The following is a 12,030-nucleotide window of genomic DNA, read 5'->3' on the forward strand; positions in this document are numbered from 1 at the left end:
ACCCCTCTTTTGGGTCAATCAAGTGGCTCAACCACTCATTCTTAAGGGCATTTTAAGTTTCCTGCTACGGGGAATATGTGTACCCTTGACCAACCACTCTCTTCACTTCCATGGGGCCAGAAGGTCTGTGCCAGTGGCCAAAGCCCCACACAACCCCAAGACACCTTTTTTAGAGGTTCCCTTCTTGATGCTCTTGTCTTAGGAGACAGACATATGGATGCAGCTCATGCCTCCTTCCCAGACCATTAACCAGCACAGCTGAAGGGGTCAAAACCATCTTGGACCATCAGATGATGACCTCAGGCCACTCACCTGTACTTATAATCTCTGAAGCACATTTGATGGGCTTTGAGCTTAGAAATGAGAAGCTTGACGATTTTCAGGAAGATGAAGAAATTGACCTTAGAAAAAAGCAGATATGGGTAAATAAATGATGGGCTCCACTCCATCAACCATAAATGATGGTTATGAATATCAAGGTCATCCTGAGCCTGACCATTGGATCCTTGTCCCTGTAAACCAGGGGAGATGTGGCAGTTGGCCATTCAGGAAGTATGTGCTCATGGTCATCCCTAATCTTCCTAAGGCTATCTCAATACATCCACACTTTATTTTTATTTAATACTCCCCATTAATGCTCTGAAGAAGCCACACTATTTTTATGTCATGATACAATGAGAAAACAGAGACATGGAAGAGACAAGTACAGTTCCCAAGATTGCACAGCTAGTAGGTGACTGAGCTGGTACTAAAAATACAGCTTTACCAGAAAAGAACCTGTTCTTCACTTAAACAGCCTCCCTTCTGTAAATAACTCCAGCCCTATGGGTGTCTAACTTGAGTCCTGTAGCTTCCATGGAATTTATTGGAAAGCACAAGTTCTCTTCTCCCTAGACTATATTCCACAATCATGGAATGGGCTGTCATGGGCTGGGACAGTTCCATCCTTCATTGTCGGCCTTGAGAGAAATGTTTAAATAGATCTGCAAATTCTTCAACACTATCCCCTTCGAAAGGCAGAGCCTAACTTCCCCCCTTCCCTCTGGGATGTGAGCTAGGCCTAGCTATGCACATCTAATGAAAAGAATATGGTGGAAATGAGGCTATGTGACTTCTGAGGTTAGGGCCTCAAAAGGATGGCATCCACCTGATTCTCTCTCTCTCTGGGGAAAGCCAGCGGCCATGTTGTGAGGACATTCAAGCAGCTGGAAAGACCTACCAGGGGGACATGAGTCCTCCTGCCAACAACCAACACCACTTGTCAGCCACGTGTATGGGCCACCTGGGAAGCTGGTTCTCCAGCCCCGGTCAAGCTACTGGATGGCCACAGCCCTGGCCAACACCTTGACAATGACCACAGGAGATATCATGAGGCTCTTGGAGAGGTAGAATGGCAAGTGGTTGAGTGCGGCTAGGGCTTGGAGAATGAGAACAAGATCTGTGAAGAGTGAGACTGGATTGGGGGAGAGGGTGGGGAGAACCAGCTCCTGCAGAGTCTTTCATGATCGCACAGACGAGTCTATGTTTCCTTCTGAAAGCAATGGAGAGCCAGTGATGACTCGCAGGCAGGGGAGTTACCCAATCGGATTTGCATTTCTGCACTTCAGAAAGCTCATTTTAACAGCCATGGGGCGTATGGATTGGATGAAGGCAAAACCAGAGTAGGGGAGACTGGTTTGGGATCAGTTCATAGTTCCCAGGGAAGAAGGATGGAGAGGTGAGGAGAAGCCACAGCTGTGGGGCATCGGTGACGGGGAGTACGAGATGCACTTGAAACTTACAAGGGGTTTGAGTCAAATGGCCTTTGTTAGTGGTGGGATGTGAGGTCGAAGATGACCCAAAGCTTCTCAGTAGATCTCAAATGTGCAGTAGTGTCATTTGCTGGGGGTGGATGGAGGAGGGAGAGCCGTGCAGGGGGAGGAGGGAGAAATCTAGTTATTTTGGACACAAAAGATGTCCCAAGGCAGTGAGATAATTATGTCTGGATCTCAGCAGAGGGATCCCAGATGGAGCACAGAGCCAGCATTGGAGGAGGCGAGGTTGTCCAGAAAGGGTAGGTAGACAGGGAGAAAAGAAAGGTTAGGAACTCACCCTCTAATGAAGAGAAAGGTGGTGGAAGTGGAGACAGTGAAAGAGGTTCAGAAAGAGTAGCCAGGACAACTGGAGCAAACCACAAGGGAGTGGTATCCAGGGAGCTCCCGGCTGTAGGAATTCAAGAAGGTAAATGCTACACAGAATTTAAGCAAACTAAGACTGCATTTAGCAACAAGGAGCTGAGAAAAGGTACAGTTCGCAGGTGGGAGCACAAGCCAGATTGCAATGCTTTGTTTTGTGAGCCAGACGTGAAGAGGGAGACAGCCAGTGTAGACCACATTGAAGTCTGGCTGTCCCCAGACACTCCCCCCGGGAGGTAGAATGGTCAGAGCCTCCTTGTGTCCTTCCCAGATCCCATACAGACTTCTGCTATGGTCCCAGCAATGTTTCATTACACCTATGTGTCCAAGAAGCGGAATGATAAAAACAGTAATTGACAAGGGCTGCAGAATGGGGATAGTGTCTCCCCTCTTTTATGTGCAGGGGTGGAAGATGTTTGGGGTTACAGTTGTTTTTAAAACAGAAATGACTGGGGTGCCTGGGTGGCTCAGTGGGTTAAGCCTCTGCCTTCAGCTCAGGTCATGATCTCAGGGTCCTGAGATTGAGCCCCGCATCAGGCTCTCTGCTCAGCAGGGAGCCTGCTTCTGCCTCTCTCTGCCTGGCTCTCTGCCTACTTATGATCTTTCTCTGTCAAATAAATAAATAAATCTAAAAAAAATTTAAAAAGATAAAATGGAAACGACTTAAGAATGTTTTTTTGCAATGAGGAAATAGCCAGTAGAGACGGTGACTGGGTAACAATTCATAGAGTAAAGTCTCTACAAACATTGAGCCAGCACGATACGAATGTCTCCGCCTGGGGAAAAAAAACCCTTGAACCACAGATTGGAACACAAGCTGCAGAATCCAATGTGGACCTCCTGCAACTTGCCTTATTGGCCCCAGGAGAATCAGGGCTCGAAACTAACCATCTGCACTTTCGGGCAAGAGACCATTTATCCCATCCACCAGCCAACAGGAATGATGGAACGTCCCAGCCAAAGAATATTTAGTAACAGAACACTTAAATACAAACTAAACGCAACCAAGTAATTTATTTCTTTAATGGGATATCTGCTTTTCATCACAAAGAGAAAACGTTGTGTCCTTGGCTTAGTGATTTGTTGAACTGAGGCATTTTGCTCACAAAATAAGTATAACCGGGGAAAGGAACGTATTTTGGCAAATTAATTTCAATCGGGACTGTATCCTAGGAAATGGAGAGCTGTGATGAGGAGCATGTGGTTTTGTTGTTCTTTGGGTCTCCCAGGGACCGGACATGAGAAAATGGGCATCAACCAATGGGCCATATGGCGGAGGCCCTTCTTCAATGCCACGGAATGAAACACCGGCCTGGGTGAACCGGTGTTCATCTACGCGTCTCATAAGACAGGAGTCAGCGGGCATATCTGGCTGGTGCTGTTCTCCATTTGTGCCCAAACAGGAAAAAGGGGCTGAATGAGGAAAATCTTCAAGAACCCAGCCAGCTCCTCTTAGATTCCATTATCAGAATGGGGGGGTGCTTAGGACCCCAAATATATAAGCCTCCCTTTCATGTCCTAGGTGGTGCAGAATGCATGATCCTATATAATGTTCTTGGCAACACTTCCGTGGTACCCCAACTCCTGTGTTTAGATCTGGGTATACAGGCTGGCAGAGGTGATTGCTAACATGGTAGAGGGCTCAGAAGTTGGCTTCATCTATCTCTAAAGTTCACCTACTCCCATCCCCTCCTCATCTGGCCTGCTGTGTGGACTAAAATGCCTACCATTAGAGCTGCTTCTAGAACACGTCAGGGTGAACACAAGGGTTCCTGCTGCACCGAGCCTGAGCTCCATCCCAGCGAGGGCCTGCTGGCTTTCCTCCTGCCTGATTAGTGGGAACCTTCCAGGGCTGGGAAGTGTGGGTCACAGGTGTTCATGCCGAGCTGCCATCTGCTCGGGCATGCTGCCAGGATGAACAGAATCTGGGGCTTACTGTGGCCACAGACAGCTTTTGGACAGATACGCGTAATGAAGCATTGCTGGGACCGTAGCAGAAGTCTGTACGGGATCTGGGAAGGACCCAAGGAGGCTGTGACCATTCTACCTCCTGGGGGGGAGTGTGTGGGGACAGCAGCCGAGGGGATAAGACAGCCGAGGGAGGGGGTGCCAATCTCAGCAGTGTCCGAGGAGAGGTACTCATGGGTGACAGGTCTGCATCACGCATGTGGGAAGGAGGCAATAAAGATCGGGGGGTCAGGAGCACTGGGCTGTGGTTACAAGGGCTGGTGCCCCCAATCAGACCCTTTGGGCTGAGATGCAGCACCCCCACTTACTGGGACTTGAGGCTAAGTCTCTTTCCATCTTCTCGGTGTCCTTGTGAGTCAAGGAAACATAATAATGGCACCTACCCACAAATGGGGTAAGACACGTCAGGGACTTAGATGGTGCTGGCATGTAGAAGACGCTCAACACAGGTCACAGGCAGTGGGAGGGGTGCCTGCCAGTGGAGGGTACTGGGATCACAGCAGGCAGAGGACTGGATCATGAAGCAGTGACATGGGGGAGGGACAGGGCAGAGCTCAGGACTCGGCTCTCCCTTGGGGTGGGTGAGGCCAGACTTCACTGGGTGCGGAGTGACGACAGGGGACATACCCAGTGACACGCATGTCACCGCTCAGCCTAGATGTGACACCGGCCTCAGAAACATCAAGGGCACCTTCACACTCGCAGTGTCCCCCTCAATTTCTAAGGATGCTTTTCCCTCTTAGTCCTGAGCCCCTTTGGCACACTTCATCTCCCAGTATCGTCTAAAAGAGCTTTGTGACTCTCGATCAAGCAGTCCATCCCCAGCTGTAAAATTCTGGGGCCACAGGGACCTGGGGCCCAGGTCCTTCCCCATCTGGGTCTCAGAAGAGCAGTATCTCTTGACGAATCCCCATCCCAGCTTTGGGTAATATCGACCTTGTTTTTCTCTTCTAACGAGGTTCCCTTACTAATGCTACTGGGGTCAACATCCAAGCCAATAACTTTGCTATCCCTGGGCTTGTGGGTAACCAAAGGCACTCATGTCCCCAGGGCCACCATTAAGGGACCCTGAGCTGGTCACAGATGTCTATACACAGTCTGAGGACCCGGAGAGAAGGAGGCGTGTAGCTGAACCCTGCATTTGAGTCCCAAACCGGAACAAGGAGAATCCTCTAACTTGTTCCTTCTCATTCAGCACATCCTACTCAGAACCCGGCGACTCCTTTTCAAGGGAACTGGCCCAAAGCTCATTCCGAGCCAGAGAGTTCGGGTGGGTGGTAAGGGAAGGGGAGAGGGTCCCCCACAGCTGCCAAGCCCAGCGAGGAAAAGGCAGGAGCGGGATGGTCCTTACCATTACACAAAGCAGCATGGGTCCTCTGATGATCCACCAGATTTTCTTACTCTTGTTGGTTCCCCAGCACCTGCGGCAAAGGGGCAGGAGAAGACTCAAGGCAGAGACAAGGTTGAATGAACAGCCTGGTGCCTTCTGGAAGAAGGAGGCTTCCCGCTTGCCACCCCACTGTGAACAGTGACAGAAGAACCAATGTTGTCCCCATATCTTTACAGGCTGAGGGTCACTGCTAACCTCTGCGGGGACCTTTTTGTGTTAATTTGAGCTAATCTGATGCTAATTTGCCGTGTAACTAAAGCTAAAGCTAAAACTCATGACTACGAAAAAGATCTTTAATTATTTTATCTACATTTCTAAGTATATTCTAGATGGCCAAAAGGGGAAGGGAGCGGATATTCTCTTTGGGGAAACGGTATAAATCCTTGTATGGGGCATATCTGGAAATTACTGGCCCATGGAAGTGTAAGAGCAGGTGAATTTCCTACCCTGTGTTCTCCAGCTGTGCACGGGCCATACTCCAGGGTACCACAAACAGCACTGGGAAGGCTGGGAGAAAAAAAAAAAAAATGGAAATGTAGTTAGGGGCTGGTTGGCCAAACCTGCCTGCCTCCCACCGCAGCCTGATGGGCCGCAAGCATCTGGTAAAACTTATAAGAGCCCAAATATCATTGAATTGCAGGCTGAGAGCTGGAGAGACCCGAGGGACACAGAGCCCATCTGTTGTTTCACTCTGAGACCAACCAGGAAGCAGAGAGGAGAAAACACTTGCCACATGTTGTAAAGCAGCTCGGAGTAAATCCAAGACATTAAGTCAAATCTCCCCAATTGTAGGTCATCCGTATTTCTTCTGAATCCTGCAGCCTCACATTCTCCAAGAGTCCGTGGCCATTGGGGTTCCAGACCCCGTCTTGAAGGCTCCGCTGGCATTACAGATGGAATGTTGTGTTCCCCCATCCCCCACCCCATGTTGAAGCCCTAACCCCCAATGTGATGATAATTGGGGGTTGGATCTTTGGAGGTAACTAGGTTTGGAGGGGGAGGTGGTGGTCTTCATGATGGGATTAGTGCCCGTAGAGGAACAGACCAGAGAGCCTGCTTCCCCCCACCCCACACCTCTCTATCTCTATCTCTCTCTTCCATATGAGGCTACAGACAGAAGGCAGCTATCTGCAGCCAGGAAGACCCCTCACCAGAACTCTGATCTCAAACTTTCAAGCCTCCATAACTGCAAGAAGTATATGTCTGTTGGTTAAGCCATGCGGTCTATGGGATTTTGCTACAGCAACCTAAGGAGATTGCTACAGCTGGGGACAGAGCAGGAGGAAGGGCAATGGAGTCTATCAAAAACCTTGTCAATTTTTTAATGTATGCATTGGGTCCACATTGCTTGTGTGTAACTGCACGTGTGCACACACACCCCTTACTTCAGTATCTTGCCACTGGAGAGTTCTCTGTCCTAGATGCTCCTCCAATTGAGAAACCAAAGGCTCTCTCAGGCTCCTATGTTCCGATGGGCCCCTAGAAGAGGAGGCTGGGGGTTCAGGTCACTCACCCCAACCCACCAGCATGTATCTGGGCCACAGCCGCCTCTCTGAGAGCACCGTGGGCTCTAGCAGTGTGTGGAGGTAAAGGCCTTCGACCAGCAACCACGAGTAATTGGTGCCCACGAAGTAATGCAGCAGGACCTGGGCTGAGCGGCAGGAGGCAGAGATCTGCAGAGGACAGAGCATCCAAGGGTGAGGCCAGGTGTTCTAGTGTGGACCCAAGAGGACGGAGAAGGGCCTCCCCATGCACAGCCGTCCCTCTACCCCGCCTCGGCCCCGGAATCAGCTGAACATCTCAGAGAGGCTGCGGACAATATCAAAATGGGAGGGAGGGCTTTCTGTAGGTTTCCAAGCCCAGCCTCTTCCCTGACATTTTATACATTTACAGACAAACAGAAACAGGGAGAACTCATCAGCAGCAGTTTCCCTAAAGGAAACACTGAAAGGTACGCTCTTTGATCTTAGTTCAACTCAGCTAGAAACCAACTAAAAAAAATCATATGATTGGAAAGGAGGAAATAAATTTCTAAATAACCCATGAATCAAACAAAGAAATAATGATAAAAATTAGAACTATTTCTGAACCAAATGAAAAGAAAGTATTGCATATCAAAATGTGTGGTATGTAGCTAATAACACATCCAGAGCAAAACATATAACCCTAAATGACTTAATTAAAAAAGGAAAAAGGCCGATAATCAATTGTCCTATTATGTCAGAGAAAGAGAGCAAACCTTACCTAAGAAAGGATATAGCAGGAAAGCATAAAGATAAAAGCAGAAATTAATGAAAGAGACAACATAAAATAAAGAGAATCAAAAATGCCAAAATTTCATTCTAGGGAAAGTCTAGTAAAGCCATAAAACATCTGGCAAGGATGATCAAAAAGGGAGAAAAGAGAGTGAAAGTATAAATAATCAATATCAGGGAAGCAAAAAGCAATACCACCAGAGTTGCAACAGACCCTTAAAGGCTCTTAAGAAACTATGAACAATAGTATGGCCAGAATTTTGAGGAGTTAGTTGAAGCACACAAATTCCTAGAAAAACACAAGCCACTAAAGCTGACATAAGAAGAAATAGAGAATCTGAATATGAGTTGAAATTAGTCCATAACTAAAAGCCTTCCAATAAAGAAAATTCTGAGCCCAAATGACTTCACTGGAGTGATCTGTCAAATGTTTAAGAAAGAAAAATACCCATCTTAAATTCTTCCAGAAAATAGAGAAAGAGGTAACAAGTCTGATTTGTCTCAAGAGGTCAGCATACACTTTATCTTCTTTATCATAAGAAAAGAAACTTACTCACAGGTGCAGATGAGGGAAAGCTAACCAAAACACAGCATCAGCTAAGGAATCCAGCAATATTGGAAAAAGAGTAATATATCAGAACCTAGTTGGATTTATTCCAGAGGGTTAATGTGACAGGTTACTACAATCATTATTAACAAGATAAAAGAAAAAGCATCCCAACAGAAACAGATTTCAATGTAGAAAAGCTTTGCTGCTTTAAAAATAGTAATAATAATAATAATAACAATGGCAATAAAGCTGATCTGGTTCAGTTGTTTGGTTCACGGATGAAGAAATTTCCCACGCAAGGACACACCGCACCCTGTGATGGACCCTTCCATGATGATTTCCTTTACTTGCCCCACTCTTGGGAGGTTTGGGAGGTTTTTTGGTTTGGTTTTAGGGGTTTGTGTTTAAGTCAGATGATGTTCCTCCAGAAGTCCTTTGACACCCCTCTATCTTCCTCTTCTTCTTCCAAGCTTCACATTCCCTCCCCACGATTCCCAGGACTGATCTACCAGGTGAGAGGCTATGGTAGGGAGGGGCATACCTCCGACACGTAGGACATCCACTCTTTGTCACTGTTGGGCCTCCTGGAGTAAGAGTTGTAGACGATGGCATCCTTCACCAGCACAGCTAGGGCTCTCAGGATGAAAGAAGCAAACAAGTTCATGTGGATGTAGTTGCGTGTGCAGTGGAGTTTTCTGTGCAGGGAGAAAACCAGGTGTCTTCCCTCAGGAAAGAATGGTTCAGACCAACAGGTGTGTGCCTGAAACACCTGTGCATCTATCACTAGAGGGCAGGTGTTGATAATGTAGACTCCAGAGCCGTACAGTTGGGTTATGTGATTTTCTCTGTGCCTCATTTCCCTCATCTGGAAAATGGCAATAACAGTTACACATTGAGTAAAAATTGAGAAACTGAGGCAGAAGGGTTAAATCAGCTGTCCAAAGTCCTAGAGAAGGGAGTGGTGGAACTGAAACCCAGAAACTCTGAGGCCGAAGCAGCACTCTCCAAGGTTCTACTACCTATCAGTACAAGAGCACCTACCTCAAGGATCACAGGGGTACCAGTCACTTGATTGGTGCAAAGTACTCACACAGTACCTACACATTGTACATATCCAGACAGTGTCAGCTTTCATTGCCTCCTCCTTACCTACCTGAAGCCTTCTGTAGGCTCTTCTTTTGTACTGGCTGGTGTAAAACTCTGTGTCCTCTGTCTCTCTAGCCAAAAGGGCTCTTTTCCATCACTGTGCTCTCACAGTTCTGCCTGTGCCCCCAGTACAGCACAAATCTGCCTGGTTTTAGAGCTATTGTTACTTTTTAAATTTCTGAACAGTACCCAAGGCAGGTCTTGTGTTTTATTACTTATGCACCTTTCTCCCTAATTGGATTGGGTGCCACTCAAAGGCAAGGATTAGATCTTACTTTCTAGCACATGAGACAAAATGGACATCTGGTCAACCCCTAGGCTTAGCTAAAGTAACTTCTAGTGTTGGACAGCTACACTCTCTGGGCTTGCTCCTGGGACTTTGGGAAGGTGACTGAAGGAGGTCGTGGACAGCAATGGGTACAGGCTGTGGAATTCTCCCACTGCTCAAGAATTGCTCTCCAGACTATGGACTCTGAAAAACGATCTGAGAATTTTGAAGGGGTGGGGGGTGGGAGGTTGGGGGCACCAGGTGGTGGGTATTGTAGAGGGCACGGATTGCATGGAGCACTGGGTGTGGTGCAAAAATAATGAATACTGTTATGCTGAAAAAATAAAAAAAAAAAAAAAAAAGAATTGCTCTCCAGATGGGGTGTATGGTCATGACTTTAATCTAGGAGCTATAGAATATCCTGAGATTGAGGGACCAGGCCTGGGGTTAGAGGAGCCCAGGTCGGAAGCCATTATGGAGCTAGCATCCTGGTCTCCAGGCACCCATCTAGGTCTCCTGCATCATTATCCAATGCTCATTCTGCCATGTTATCCTCAGTGATGTTGCTGAAGGAAGGATGAGAGGCAGCCCTTGGAAGGCCCCCTAGGGGGTCCATAAATATCTCACTTGGGTGATTCCTAAAAACACGATTTAGTAAAGTACACTAAGGCTTTAGATTCTGAGAAATAATATAAGGGAATGAAAATGCTCAGTCTCTGAATTGCCTGGTCGTGAACCTGCCCCCATCACTCACCAGCCACGTGACATTGGACAAGGTATTGATCTCTCCATATTTCAGTCAACTCACTTATACAATGGGGCTAATGATAATGCTAATCTCCGAGGATTAGAATTAGCCTCAATTCTGATTAGGAAGACATTTAAATGACTTAATGCATGTAATTTGCTCAGAAATGTGCCCAGCACCGAGGAAGGACTCAGATGATTGGTAGCTAATTGGAGTCTAGGGGCCCAGCTCTACCACTCACTAATTTGCTTTAGGAAAGTTTCTTAGTCTCTTCTGTAAAAATCATGCCTCTGGCAGGGTGGGGTAGACAGGAGGTTGTCCAATCCCGAGAAGGCTAAAGCAGAGGTAAGACTCCCCGATTCCAGGTCCAGGTGTACTCTGTGACCACCAGCGACCCAGATCCTCTCCCTGGACCTCTTAGATCCCTTTCCCCTTCACCTGCAAAATGGAGTTGATGGGCCAGAGACTCTCTCCCATCCCTTCTAGCTCTGGTGGGTCATGACATCAGCCAGCCCAGTCTTCTGCACTCTAGAGGGAGCCAACGAACAATTCCCAGGATGGACACCTGAAGACCTGTAAGCAGAGGTTCCACTCACCGGAGAAACAAGAGGAGGGTGAGTGCCAGGAGGAGGGAGACGATGGACAGGGAGTACCCCACAGTGTACAACAGCTGCAAGGTCGACAGCAAGGCATGGTGTTCCGCCTGAGCACAGACAAAGAGCAGATCTGACCACCAAGCCAGGAAGCTATGATCTCCACCCCCCAGCTCCGTGCCCAGGAGGACCATGGCTCTAGGCATGCACTGTAGCCTTGTAGACACCCAACTAGGGTAGCTAAGACTGCTCTCTGGCCCATCTCAGAGGCCAAAGAGCCTTGATGAACTGAAATGCCCACTGGGAGGGTCTCACCTTGATGGCTGGTGCTATAGTCCAGCCTTGATGCACCAGGATAGATACTATCATGGAAGAATTGTGCTCAGAACAAGAAGGTGTCTTGGAAATGAGGACAGGTGGTGTTTTTTTGTTTGTTTGTTTTGTTTTTGTTTTTGTTTTTTTGTCCCTCGGAGTGCTGTTCCTAGGGTGTAGGAATCCCTCTCTCTGGAAGATGGGGCCAGGTTTTCACCTGGGTGTTCCCTCCTAAAATAACTTGTCAGACAAGACCCCTTAGGTGAAGCCCCCATAAAACAGTGAGATATTTTCTCTGAGTCCCAGGGCAGCCTGGTGGTGAACAGAGGATAATTTGCTGGAAACTCTGTGTTGTCGTGATTTTTCCAATGGAATCCCACCTTCTCATTCAATCCATCATGCTGTTTCCCGCTAAATTTTTGTACAAGAACCCACAGCAAATAAGTATTATGTGCTAAATCATGGCTTAAACTTCTCTACAGAACACTCTTATCAGCTTTATTAAAGCAGACTGGTGTACCATAAACTGTATGTATTTAAAGAATAAACCTAGATGAATTCAGACATGAATAGATCTGTGATTTCACCACCACATTCAAGATAATGAACATTCCCATAACCTCCCC

At 47.5% G+C, this 12,030-nt stretch overlaps 1 protein-coding gene across 3 annotated transcripts in view; it reads right to left on the reverse strand.

Annotated features, from left to right (window-relative positions):
- The window catches only part of GLP2R (glucagon like peptide 2 receptor), a 41,706-nt gene that overhangs the window by 13,798 nt on the left and 15,878 nt on the right, over window positions 1-12,030 (reverse strand). For 2 of the 3 annotated variants that reach the window (XM_047709055.1, XM_047709053.1), the window contains exons 5-10: window positions 11,096-11,202; window positions 8,879-9,032; window positions 7,046-7,205; window positions 5,979-6,039; window positions 5,494-5,563; window positions 313-401 (exon numbers count right to left, since the gene is read on the reverse strand). In XM_047709055.1, coding sequence (XP_047565011.1) covers window positions 313-401; window positions 5,494-5,563; window positions 5,979-6,039; window positions 7,046-7,205; window positions 8,879-9,032; window positions 11,096-11,202 — 641 coding nt within the window. The remainder of the gene's footprint in view (window positions 1-312; window positions 402-5,493; window positions 5,564-5,978; window positions 6,040-7,045; window positions 7,206-8,878; window positions 9,033-11,095; window positions 11,203-12,030) is intronic. The other variant, XM_047709056.1, reaches the window with a different exon arrangement.

This window comes from Lutra lutra, chromosome 16 (genome assembly GCF_902655055.1).
Source record: "Lutra lutra chromosome 16, mLutLut1.2, whole genome shotgun sequence".
NCBI lineage: Eukaryota > Metazoa > Chordata > Mammalia > Carnivora > Mustelidae > Lutra > Lutra lutra.